The sequence below is a fragment of the Cydia fagiglandana genome, chromosome 1 (genome assembly GCF_963556715.1).
Source record: "Cydia fagiglandana chromosome 1, ilCydFagi1.1, whole genome shotgun sequence".
Lineage (NCBI taxonomy): Eukaryota > Metazoa > Arthropoda > Insecta > Lepidoptera > Tortricidae > Cydia > Cydia fagiglandana.
The window spans coordinates 20283116-20296434 of record NC_085932.1 but is presented as its reverse complement, the minus strand read 5'-3'; the positions used below and the strand labels follow the sequence as shown (position 1 = coordinate 20296434).

Sequence of the window (13319 nt, the reverse complement as noted above, 5' to 3'; positions counted from 1 at the left end):
TTTTATAAAACGCTTGTTCGATTATGAGTTTAAAACTATAAAACTCCCGTATTTTCGTCTATGGTTGAGCTACAGGCACTTGTACCTGTAACCTGTAAAGTTGTAACACAGTACTTTTATAAAACGCAAATTGTAAAAAACGGAGCAAGTGTTGCCAGTAAACGCCTGTAAACTTGTAACTTGTAACTTTATAAAACTGGGCCGTGGCCTAGCGGTAAGAGCGTGCGACTTGCAATCCGGAGGTCGCGGGTTCAAACCCCGGCTCGTACCAATGAGTTTTTCGGAACTTATGTACGAAATATCATTTGATATTTACCAGTCGCTTTTCGGTGAAGGAAAACATCGTGAGGAAACCTGCATACATCTGCTAAGAAATTCTAAGGTGTATGTGAAGTCCCCAATCCGCATTGGGCTAGCGTGGGGACTATAGCCCAAGCCCTCTCGCGCTCGAGAGGAGGCCTGTGCCCAGCAGTGGGACGTATATAGGCTGAGATGATGATGATGATGAATAGCAATTTGACATTTAAAATAAGTGTGGGCTACCAAAATCGCTGCAGACTTTTCTTGATCTAACTCTTGCACATAGAATTAGTATGAGCGAGCGGATGCTATGTCTGACCGCGAACCACGTTCGAAGTGTTGCCTCCCTATCAAACTTACGTGCAAATTTACAAGTGCGACAGAGAGGCAACACGTCGAACGTGGTTCGCGGTAGGCCCGCTGTGCTCTTGCACGAAAGGTAGTCTGTGGGCCTACCCCGAACCACGTTCGACGTGTTGCTTCTATGTCAAACTTACGTACGAATTTACAAGTGCGGCAGAGAGGCAACACGTCGAACCCTCGAACGTCAAACATAGACCCTCTTCATTTTGGAACGCTACTTTCTTCTAGTGACGCCTACCAGCGACATCTACCATTAACCGTAAGAAAACCTAGGTACAACAGTATTCGGTAGATGGCTATAAGTAGGCAGATTACATAGTTTCATTTGGTTTCATCTAAAAGTTCGGTGGCCGTTTGCGTACTGTAATCTGTCGATGGATTTCGTTTGCAGTAAATTGTACGCACCGCATAGAATAATACACTACCTACTTATACGTAAATAAATACCTACTAGGTAAGACAGCAAATCCAAACAAAACCAAGAGGGATGTGATGTAGTCTAAATAAGGTCTAAAGTAATATAAGTAGGTAGTCTAAATGTACAATCGTTAACCAATATACGAACTGGCCGGTACGGGAAGAAGAGGCCGGCCCAAGAAGCGATGGCTTGATGTCGTTAAGGAGGACATGCGTGCCAACGGACTCAACGACGCCGAAGATCGGGCAAAGTGGACACGAAGGAGTCGGAAGGCGGACCCCGGGTCCTCGCGCCCCGCGCGGGGGCACAGCCGGGATTGACGCCAGGATGATGATACCAATATACTAACTATAGTCTTTTTAGGGTTCCGTACCCAAAGGGTAAAACGGGACCCCATTACTAAGACTTCGCTGTCCGTCCGTCCGTCCGTCCGTCTGTCACCAGGCTGTATCTCACGAACCGTGATAGCTAGACAGTTGAAATTTTCACAGATGATGTATTTCTGTTGCCGCTATAACAACAAATAAATACTAAAAACAGAATAAAATAAAGATGTAAATGGGGCTCCCATACAACAAACGTGATTTTTGACCAAAGTTAAGCAACGTCGCGAGTGGTCAGTACTTGGATGGGTGACCGTTATTTTTTTTGCTTTTTTTTGTTTTTTTTTTGCATTATGGTACGGAACCCTTCGTGCGCGAGTCCGACTCGCACTTGCCCGGTTTTTATTTATTTCATATTCTGATTTGAGCGAAGATGATAACTTCGATGATTTTATTATACACAACAAGCCGTAAAGTGCCTAGATAATCAACATAGGCAACTAAATTATCAAACCTAGCAACTTGCGAGTAAAAAGAAAATGGCGCTGTTAACGCCTTCGACAGTTTTACGACCGTCTATAAAATCTCCTAACAAGAGTCATTTTATGTCTACGGGAGAAGGAAACAAAGTTCATAATTCGATGAACAGTGATGATAAATTTTATAAATGCGATGATGAAATTTGTGACATGTAATTTTTTTCACATAAATCCTTTTTTAAATAAGTACCTAGTATCATATCAGGATCGCGTTTTGCAAACTGCTTGTAAGTACCTAACCTTTAATATAAAAGCTTTGGCTCTCTTTCAATAAACATGGTTGTTAAATAAAGAAGGAAAGAGCAGTGTGCCCAACTAGGGATCTACTCTCCACGATACCGAAAACCGCAGCAGGGGTGCGAAACTCCCGACTTCGGTCAAACTCGGCTCCGCTCGGCTCAGAGGGGCTACCGCGAAAACAGAAATTCGCAAATTGCGGGGATCTTTCTCTTTTACTCCAATGAAGGCGTAATTAGAGTGACAGAGAAAAACGCCCGCAATTGACGATTTTCATTTTTCACGGTAGCCGTCCAGCATTGCTCCGAGCAATTATTAGGGTTGGCACCACTTGACTTCCTTTTGCGTGCACGACCACAGATAAGATAATCACTTGATTTTTGACAACCCTAAATAGCCGAAAGGGATATATAGTGTCATATATTAGAAAGGGCCAGCATGATTCGACCCTGAACCGCTATCAAACTTCGTTTTTGTAGGAAGTTTCCTTTCTGTACGGTAGTATACTATTAATTATTCCGTGACCGCAGTCAAATAACACTAGACTCTACTCATAGTGTTTGTGTTCCCGCCAGTGAGTAAGGTTGTCAGAGCTCATCGAGGGTGCGGTGTACTAGGGTCGGCAACTCGCATGTAACACATCTGGAGATGCAGGCGTCCATAGGCTACAGTAACCGCTTATCGTCAGCTGGGCCTTATGCTTGTTTGCCACTGACGTAATATACAAAATTGCGCCTTAATGAGGACTATTTGTATAGAGTTTGCAGTGTCAGAGCCACATAAAGACAAATTCCTATGAAAGTCATTCCACAGGCACTCCACTCTTTATCACTGCAGTCTATGCAAAGTTGTTTGTTTAATGCGCAAATTAAGGTAATTCAGGGAAAGAAAATAAAAATATTTCTTTCTTGGAATGTCGTTTAATTATATTATGAGTCATTTACTGTCAAAAACTTTAGGCGCCAGTAGGTACTTAATTATACTTTAACCACAGATTCCGATGGCAAATTATTTATTTAAAAACATAAGCAAATCAAGTAATGGAGATCAATGACTTAATGAATAGATAAATATTTTTTCAGAAATATGGGGTAAAACCTATCGGGTTATCGAGGCTCACGATGTATACAAATAAATATTAGCTTGATCTTAAAAATATGAGTTTACACATACTGTATAATTAACAATAGCTTAATTTTAATTAAATATTAGTTTACATATACCTACGTATAATTAACAAGTGCGTCTATTCCACATTATCCAACTCTTCCATTTTCTGATACGCCTGCTTCAACTCATTAAGCAGGGTCGTCACCTGCGACTTGTGAACCAGTAAGGTGTCCTGCGCGCGTTCACCAGTGACATCCTCCGAATGTAGCGATAGCTTTATTGTGTCCACTGTTCCTTCGGGTCCAGGGCTCGTGGTTACGTCTGTCAGCCTGTTGACTGAAATAAACAAAATATTTATTGTGTTAATACAGTCGCCATCAGATATATCGGAGCGGCCAGGGTGCTCATAAATATCTGAACACGCACTCTAACGCCTTGACAATAAAGGCGTGTTCAGATATTTGTGAGCGCCTTGGCTGCTCCGATATATCTGATGGCGACTGTACCTACTCGTACTAATTTGACTTTGACTGAATTACACAGCTTTATACTTTCTAAGCCAACAGGTAACCCCCCTTATTCTTACAGCGTAAACAAGCACTGATGTCAAAATGGCGGATACAGATAAATGATTATCAAGGGCTTGTTAGAGTTGACATTATGAATAGGTAACGCCATAATTACCTGTATTTTTTGGCAATGTTGCGGCTTGGCAATCTAGCGCACAACCGCAGGCTTGGGTTTCACTCAGCCCAAGAAGGTCACGAATGAGCTAGGACAGAATGCAGCTTCGCGGAACAGAAATATGCAACAGACTATAACAATAGTTATGCACTCACCCATGAATCCGCTAGTCAGTATTTTGGCCTCATACGCCTCCCTGCCATTGTCTGCCGCTTCGGCCAGCGCTGAGGCGTGTGTCCTCGGCAGACCGAGTACCAGGAGATCACGAGTTAGTTGGGAGCCGGCGCAGCCGCCGCGCCAAGTCTGCCGCAACACCCAGCGAATGGCTGCTGCAGCTCTGGCGGATTCCTCACGAGACGCTAAAATAGATTATTCGTTTTTAATCCATATTGATCGTAGTGTTGATCATTTTGGGAGAAAAAGTATGGACTTTTTTTTCAACTGCATATCAGAAAACAATGTGTTAGAATTTTGCTAACAGCATTTTGATGAGCTAGAGCCTCGAGGTCCCTAAACAAGAGTGCCACCAACTCGCCTGTCAAGTCAAATCGTTTAGAGGTTTAGCCAAGCTTTAGCTAAAAAAGTACAGCCATAGTATTGTACAGTTATTGTAATACCTATTATGTAAATAATGCTAAATAAATTAGCTGAAAAATGCTGCAACGGTATGCGACACGGTATATTTAATGTCTAATGAAAAGAATCTCAAAATGCTTTGCTCAAATCGGACTTTACCTCAGTGATCTACCTATATGCTCCAACCTGTAGGAGTGAGTTACCGGCCACCATGTAGCAGTGTAAGCGTAGTAAGGGCTGATTTATAGTTCGTTTTTTTTAGCATTAGAAAGAACTTGCAAGAAGGTAAGCGATCTTGACATGTTTTTTAATTGAAAACCGCTTTTTAAAAATCAAAAACGATTACTTATGAAAGCAGAAGAATATAAATGATCGTATTAGATTCATAATTGTTACATATTTGCCGTAACTTATTTTTAAAATGTGTTTTTCAATTAAAAGACACACCAAGATTGTTTACCTTATTTCTAATGCTAAAAAAAACGAACTATAGACGGCGGCGGCGCGCGATTGCGTACCGAATATGCGATTTTAGATACGAGTACATTGAGGCAGGGGCGTAACTAGGGGGGGGTTGGAGGGGGCACGTGCCCCGGGCGCCGTCCAAGGGGGGGGCGCCAAAATGGGCAAAAGACTACCTCTTCGCCTTGCCAAAAGGCAGCAGGGAAACTTGTCAGTCAAATTTACCACCACTGTGGCCCACAGCGTAAAAGAGAAAGCCGATCTTTTAGGTACTCTTTTTGTCTCGAGCTCGACCTTGAAAGACGACGGTAGCGCCCTACTGCCCACCATCCCGCAGTTCGAATACTCTATGCCAGAAACTTCTATAGCCCCCTCCAGACTATGCGCGTGAATCGCGGGCGAAGCCGCGAACGCTAGTGTGGCGTCGATTTCGCAGATTGTTCACGCCTTCGCGCCTTGTTCTCCGTTTTTTGTCGGTATTTCGGCCCGCGTCAAAGGAGACGCGAAGCGCGAACGTGCAAGACTCCACATTACACAATATTTTGGCTCCTCAGTGCCAAGATAAATATGAATTATATTATGATTATATTATATTAAGCAGCTATATTTTACGGTTTTACAATAAAACAAAATGGAAAAACAGCTAAATCACGTATGATGTCATAGATAACTAACAGTTAAACTCGATCAGCTGATGCTTTTCCGCCATATTGCCGCAAACCAAACTGCGAAATCGCCGTGAAGTGTGCGAGTGTGGAGTCTTACGTCAACTTCGCGATATGTTCGCTCCGCGACGTCGCGCCGCGATTCACGCACATAGTCTGGAGGGGGCTTATCAAGCAGAGGGATATTCGGCGGGAGTTGCTATGCTTTCGTTTTATAAGGCGAGCGAGCCGAGTGTTTCAGAGTTGTGTCCCGTGTTAGCGCGTCTTTTCCGTTAGGGGTCTCCTATCGAAGTTACCATCTTATGGACTGTCCAAGAGACTACCTATGCAAATGGATCGCTAGCCCTTTGTCCGGCAGGCGCATATGAGCCGTAGGAGACTGAACCCGGCTGCGTAGCCAAGATGCCAATCGCTTACGCTCTGTAGCGATCGAAAAGCAACTGTCACTGTCACACTAATAAGGAAGAGTGATAGAGAGACATCATAATGCTTTTCGTTGTCGAAGCGATAGCGATTGCAACCTTGGCTATACCGGCTGCTTGAATAGCTGTTGCTGCTGCATATCTGTGACATGTTGTCTATCGACGACATTCATCGATATGCGGACGACAGTACTATATATACAGGGATGGCTAAAAAAAAACTACATTCCCGTTGCCAGGGAGGTTTTGGGATTATACTGAGCAACTTTTACTACGGGACCAACCCCGAAATCGCGAAAAAAAGTTTACCCTCCCATAGAAAATGGACCAGCCAAAATGTAGAAAACTGACAAATTTTTTTTCGCGACTTAGGGGTTGGACTCTTATAGTAAAAGTTGCTCAGTATAATCCCAAAACCTCCCTGGCAACGGAAATGCAGTTATTTTTTAGCCACCCTGTACACAGGCTGGTCCAAACCTTGACGCCCAAAAATTTTTTTAAGAATCCTCGCCGACTAGTCGCCGTGGGTTATCAGAATATACTCCATGTACGAGTATGTTAGCCAATTTTTCGTAGTTTTCGAGACTTTTAACTTTTGTTAAGAAATTTCGGGGTGAAGCTTTGCTTTGGTTTTATGCCTTCTAATAATTGTTCGTGGTATTTGCCAGAGATGTGACTTATTTGAAATACTTGTATTTAAAATGCAAATACAAAATGCAAAATACGTATTTTGTATTTTGTATTTAAATACCTTTTGAAGAAAACTATTTTGTATTTTATTTGAAATAGTTTTTGGGACCTATTTTTATTTTCAAAATACAAAATACTTTACAGTAGGTAGGTAATGTAGGTAGGAGTTACAATCTCTTCTGATGTTACAATCCTGGCAACTCTCTCATTCTTTTAACATGGAACTGTTGAATCTGTTTAGTAACGTCGCACATGACCACAAGGGTAGCGAGTGGTTAAAAAAGTGGAATCTTGAGTGTTGGGAGGGTTTCAAGGCACGAGAGGAGAACAAACTTTTCTGCCCTGGTGAAACACAAACGAAACGTTTTCATCACACTAACGAGAGGCATTATACTAGCTGTGAAACATTACAAAGTAATGCTTTTAAAAGTTGGCCGATAAAAACCATCATTCCTACCTACATCCTACCGGATAATATGAGCAAACAACTAGAAATTTGCACTTTAGATAGAGGATTGATTTCAAAGAATAAAGAGAGTCTTTTCAACTCGGAAATTCCGAGTAATACTTTTTAATTCAGACTAGGTATTCACTACTCAGGGTACCTTTTATTGAAAAGTATTTGTATTTTAAAAAAGTATTTTGAAAATACCTATTTCGTATTTTGTATTTAAATACAAATTCAAAAACTATTTTGTATTTTGCATTTGAAATAGTATTACCAAGGAAGTATTTGTATTTTGTATTTAAATACTTTTTATAAAGTATTTTTCGCATCTGTGGTATTTGCACTGATAACATGAAATAGCGATGGGGAAGTGACCCCATAAAATAATAGTAGAAATAACAAAAGAGGATTTTTTTAATGAATTACTAATTTCGAAGCTTTCCACCTCAGTTCCTTTGACCAGAGACTCTGACAAATTGTGACCTTTTAAAAAACTTAGGGTCTAGCAGTTTCTAAAATAACCAAAAGTCCTTGAAATCGCTTGTATTTTTTATTTATTTAGGTAAGGGAAACATCTAAGCTTGACATGCTTGAACGTAAAACAAAAAAACAAGTCAGCCAAGTGAGGATGCGGATTTTTTTTAGCAACTGCGCCGTTTGTCAAAGATTATGTTACAAAAAAAAAACATTAAAAAATGTTCAATAGTTTTTTTTAATAAATTAATTGCTTCACCCCGGAATTTCTTAACAAAAGTTATTCATTCATAGGCCTTTCAGTCTATTGCAGACTATACAAACAGTGTCAGGCAGGGCGACAACGTTTTTCATGGCTGTATAAGCCAATACGGGAGCGGCAACCACGACCGCAAAACTGGCAGGTGTACTGTGCCCGTAAAGTAATAAAAATCATAACTCGAAAACTACGAAAAGTCGGCTAACATATATACCTATTCTAATAGCCCACAGCGTGAGCAATGTAAAAAAAATTTTTGGACGTCAAGGTTTGGAGTTTGGACCACCCTGTATAACACATGCCGTGCCAACATCACTCGGTCTGTGATACTAGAATGTCGTGAAAAACCTGTGTCAGGTATCGAGAGCATTCTATCCAGAGTTTCGTTGTGGGATCGGGACAATTTACCTAGTCCAATTCAACCCCACCAAGACTCAATTTTACGCGTTTACCGCTAAGAAAACCTCATTTTTCAAGGCACTCCCTTCCCATGTCAGGGAGTATTGGGAGCCTCGATCGGTGTTGACATCTCCATCAGTGACGTCCAATAATTTCGTAGCCACCTTGCTGGGTAGGCTGCGCTCGTATCCAAAAAAACTCGGTGTGCTCAATAAAGGAAGGCGTTACTTTACTCTGGGGTAGACTGATCCCATATGTTGAGTAATGCTGTCACCTTTGGGCAGGAGCCCCTGGATGCCACCTTGGACCCTTCAAATCAGTCCAAAGGCGCGCTGTACCTATGAATAGTCTACGATCCCAAACTCACAAGCGATATTGAACTTTTGAGTCTAAGGAGATCTCCAAAAAAGAAGTTTATAAGTTTTAAAATGTTCGACAACGCGCATGTAACACCCCTGGAGTGTAGACGTCCATAGGATGCGGTGACCGCTTACCATCAGGTGGATCGTAAGCTTGTTAGCAACCGATGTACTAAAAAAACATAGGTACACTGTATTTGTCTAAATTAAAAGTAAACTTTAATAAGCAAAAAAATTACCCTTTCGTTTCGTTAGTTAATTTCGTTTGGGGGGGGGGGGCGCAAATTTGGTGTCTGCCCCGGGCGCCATATCCTCTAGCTACGCCTCTGCATTGAGGACTATTGGTTACATTCAGCCGACCAATCAAATACCGCAATCTAATGAAACTCGCATGCGAGTTCTCGCACCGTCTAAATGAACCTTTTGTTAATTGACTTGCACGTGTATCATGGATACAGTGGAACCTTGCTAACTGGAACCTCGATAAGACGAAATCCTCGTTAACACGAAATAAAATGCTATTCCCTTCCCTTCAGAGCCCAAAACCTCCATAACCCGAAATATTCAACCTCATTAAGACGAAGTAGCCACTAGCCAGCGACTCCCTTCGCGACTGTTCAGTACATTTTCTACTCGAAAAATGAAATTTGACCTCTACAGCTCGAAAAAATAGTCGTATTGTTTTACCACCTCTATAACTCGAAGTTATATATTTACTAACAAACTTCTGTAACTCGAAACAGACAATAATGACTGTACTTTCTGAGTTTCTATAATTACCTACCTCTCAAACACGATTTTTCAAGCATTTCACCTCTGTAACTGGAAACCTCTTTAAGATGAATAAAAACCTATTAGAACCTAAGATGATGCCTTCGATAAGACGAAACCTGGTTGACACGAAGTTTTTGGAGTTTCCCTTGAGATTCATGCTATCGATGTTTCACTGTATTTTGTTTATCAATTTCTATAAACGAAACGTACCTAGCTAAACTTACCCATATCTTGTTCAGCACTTATTTTTGGATGTAAGCCATAATCTATAGTGTTATATGTGGCTCAATCAAAGGATAATACAATTTCATAATGGCTTTACGCATTTCAGATAGAGTGAATTAGTCCCTTCATGAGGGACGCGGAAACTTTGTAAAACCCGAACTAACTCGCACAGCCTAAGTTTTATGACAATAGGTGCCAAGTTCCACTGTGCGTTTACAACTCGGCGAACTCATGTCGTCACTAATGTTCCTTGCATACATACAAAATAAGTATGTACGTTTAAATTATGAATACAAAGTTTTTATGCAAGTGGAAATTATCTATTTAGATGGTCCAAATTACAATGATAAAGTACATACATCGATTAATATTTTACAGTACATAATATGGTCCTACTTTCCCGCATCACTAGTGCGGGAAACAGCACTCTCCGTGCGTATGTCAAAAGTTTAAAGGGCCATATGTACTGTAAAACGTTGTACGATACACGTGCGAATAGGTAATTCGCAACTCGTTTCGATTTAAAACACTCCCTTCGGTCGTATTTTAATTTATCGCCATTCGTTTCGAATTTTTTCTCTTCCGCACATGTATCGTAATAGTTATTTACCCCTTGCCCTTTAAACTTTTGACATACGCATGAAAAGTGCTATTTTACGCACTAGTTCGGGAAAATAGAACCATATGTACTGTAAATAACTATTTTATAAACAAACACAAATATGTTACCACTATAAAAATGTTACTTACATAAACCAGTGTCCTTTAATATATCCATGATTCCGTCTTCCTAGAAACATAAACTCATGTTAAATTTATACAGACCGTTCAAACAGCAACATTCCTAACTGGACATCGGTGGACCATATTACAAAAGGCATAAGGTTCACCGATGGACAGTTAGGTAACAGTGTGGGCGATGGTACCTACATACAGTTACAGCATCGTTTAGGATAGGGTTTTTTAAAGTTTAGGTACGAATACTATACCTAATCAACTAACTGGGGGCCAATTTTAAAAACTCGACCGCTCGATTTAGTGTAGTTCGTTCAGTAATATCTCCACTACTAGGCATTTAAATTCTACTAATAGAATTGGAAACGAGTGGTCAATAGGTCACGAGTGATCACTTGATTTCCAATTTCTACCGATTTTCGAGTGACGAAATCGAGCGATCGAAATTCAAAATTCGCCTCCCTGACGATAAAATATAATTATGAGAAAAATCTTGAACAAAATGTATTTATATTTCCATTGTCACCAAATCGAGAGTTCAAATTACTTAGTTATTAAATATAACTGCAAATGTGCGAAGCAAAGTAGTAATTAAGTTGTAAGTGCAAAATAAGCAGTAAGTGCGTTGTACTTATCACTAAAGGTCATGAATCTTCAAAAGATCCACAATGAAATTACCTTGTGACGAAGAATAGTGGGTTTTAGTTATAGCAAAAAGCCAAATGCTATTTTCTCACAAAAAGCGTGGTCAAATTGGAAAGGACGTTTTTCCGCCTCTATGTAACTAAATGCATGCGTCTACCTATTCTTGAACATGTTGCTCAGAAATATTTATATTACTATTTACAAAAGAAACATACCTATATAGAAACGTATTTTTTTATATATATACATATGAATGAATGTAGCTATAAAACTCTAACAGGGCAGAAAAAAGGATGCGTGAATATGAAATACACTTTGTGTGAATATTTTATTATTCCATAAACACACATTTGCAACTTTATTTAGTCGCGTCTTTTAAAATTGAATTGAACTGTCTTAAAATATTATATTCCGTGTGAACAGCAGTATTGTAACTTTATTTCGGACTACAGTCTACAGACTTCTCGATACTAGGTATACTTCTAGCATACTAAACAAACGCTATAATTTTAGCTACTTTATTATTTCCTCTAAAATTCACATACAGCAAAAACTATGTAGGTAAGTACGTACATAAAGAAGTCTGAAGTTATGTCCAGTAGGGAAGTCCGGGCAAGACTATGTACCTATACCTACTCACAGGCAGCTTGTCCACGATGTGCTGCAGCAGCGCGCGGAACACGGCGGCGGGCAGGCTGCCGAACGCGTGCAGCGCCGCCAGCGGCCACATCGGGCAGGCCGAGCAGGACTTGTGTACTCACAGGCAGCTCGTCCACGATGTGCTGCAGCAGCGCGCGGAACACGGCGGCGGGCAGGCTGCCGAGCGCGTGCAGCGCCGCCAGCGGCCACATCGGGCAGGCCGAGCAGGACTTGTGTACTCACAGGCAGCTCGTCCACGATGTGCTGCAGCAGCGCGCGGAACACGGCGGCGGGCAGGCTGCCGAGCGCGTGCAGCGCCGCCAGCGGCCACATCGGGCAGGCCGAGCAGGACTTGTGTACTCACAGGCAGCTCGTCCACGATGTGCTGCAGCAGCGCGCGGAACACGGCGGCGGGCAGGCTGCCGAGCGCGTGCAGCGCCGCCAGCGCCCACAGCGGGCAGGCCGAGCAGGGCTTGTGTACTCACAGGCAGCTCGTCCACGATGTGCTGCAGCAGCGCGCGGAACACGGCGGCGGGCAGGCTGCCGAGCGCGTGCAGCGCCGCCAGCGCCCACAGCGGACAGTCGCCATCCGAACAGAACTTGAATTTCTGCAGAGGTAAATTATGGTGCTTGTACGATATGAACCAATATGCGAAGCTTTTAAATTTAATTTTGGTGAGGGTTTTATACTAGGTTCAGTTCCTATGATCCGTGTTACCAATACCTATATGTCTGTGTCTGTGTGTGTCTGTGTGTCTTTAATCTCTCAATTTGAGCTAGTCGCGCGTTGTTGGACAAGCCCTTGATCTAGATTCAGCTGTAGGCAAAACCGCCTACAGTGTAACATAAGTATTATATATTACGTACTTAAGTATTTCTGAAACTGTAATTCAGTTGGGTTTTCGCTTAATAGAAGGCTTGGTTTCAAATTTTCAATCCCTTTGTAATTTATAAACCTTAAATTACTCACGTTTCCCTAAAATACCAACACTGATAAATAATTTATTGAAAACTGTCTACTAATTCTATCGGAACTCGGAAGTACTTATAGTGAGACAGTATCGTCGACTCAACCCTCAGAGATCAATCTATATTATTCTATAATAAAAGATATATTTGACGACCTAATTTGAGATAAACTTATTTTATAATCTCAAACAAAAAGTGAACCAAATAACTCCGGCTTGTCCAACCACACAATTAAATATAATTACACGATTTTGATAACACGATACCAACATATAATGTAAGTAGGTGTAAACAAGACATCATACTTACCATAACAGTATGTCAGCCCGTTTGGTCTGAAACAGAGATAACAGTTATATTATCATACAAACTGCAAACACGTACAACTCATATACGCAAGTGAACACACCCCGTTAACTTCAAGTACTTTGTCATACGTAGGTCACTGTCATTTAGTATCTACAAAATATAACATTTACACGATGGTAGTTGTTTATAGACTACAGTAGAGACGAAGTATAAACAGATAAGTCACCCCACTCGAGCAATTACTAGTTTTGACGCTTTTATAATAATTTTCACCACACCAGCTCGGAAAGAATTA

General features: G+C 41.2%; 1 protein-coding gene across 2 annotated transcripts; it reads right to left on the bottom strand.

Moving 5' to 3' along the window:
• Positions 1-3086: 3086 nt before the first annotated feature.
• On the bottom strand, positions 3087-11959 carry LOC134667622 (uncharacterized). Of its 2 annotated transcripts, none has more exons than XM_063525050.1 (4): positions 11869-11959; positions 10478-10517; positions 4130-4333; positions 3087-3626 (listed from the first exon to the last, which is right to left on the bottom strand). In XM_063525050.1, the coding sequence occupies exons 1-4, from the start codon at positions 11956-11958 to the stop codon at positions 3427-3429; spliced, it is 534 nt and encodes a 177-aa protein (XP_063381120.1). In that variant the 5' UTR covers position 11959; the 3' UTR covers positions 3087-3426. The 2 variants fall into 2 exon arrangements, with proteins under 2 accessions (XP_063381120.1, XP_063381128.1); XM_063525058.1 differs by lacking the exon at positions 11869-11959 and adding an exon at positions 11748-11838.
• Between the last annotated feature and the right edge of the window lie 1360 nt (positions 11960-13319).

Excerpts from the sequence above, each read along its gene's own strand:
- LOC134667622 (XM_063525050.1), bottom strand. The coding sequence starts at position 11,958 with ATGTGGCCGCTGGCGGCGCTGCACGCGCTCGGCAGCCTGCCCGCCGCC. Across the intron at positions 10,518-11,868 it reads ACATCGTGGACGAGCTGCCT|GAAGACGGAATCATGGATAT; the intron begins GTGAGTACACAA and ends TTATGTTTCTAG. Across the intron at positions 4,334-10,477 it reads ATTAAAGGACACTGGTTTAT|CGTCTCGTGAGGAATCCGCC; the intron begins GTAAGTAACATT and ends AATCTATTTTAG.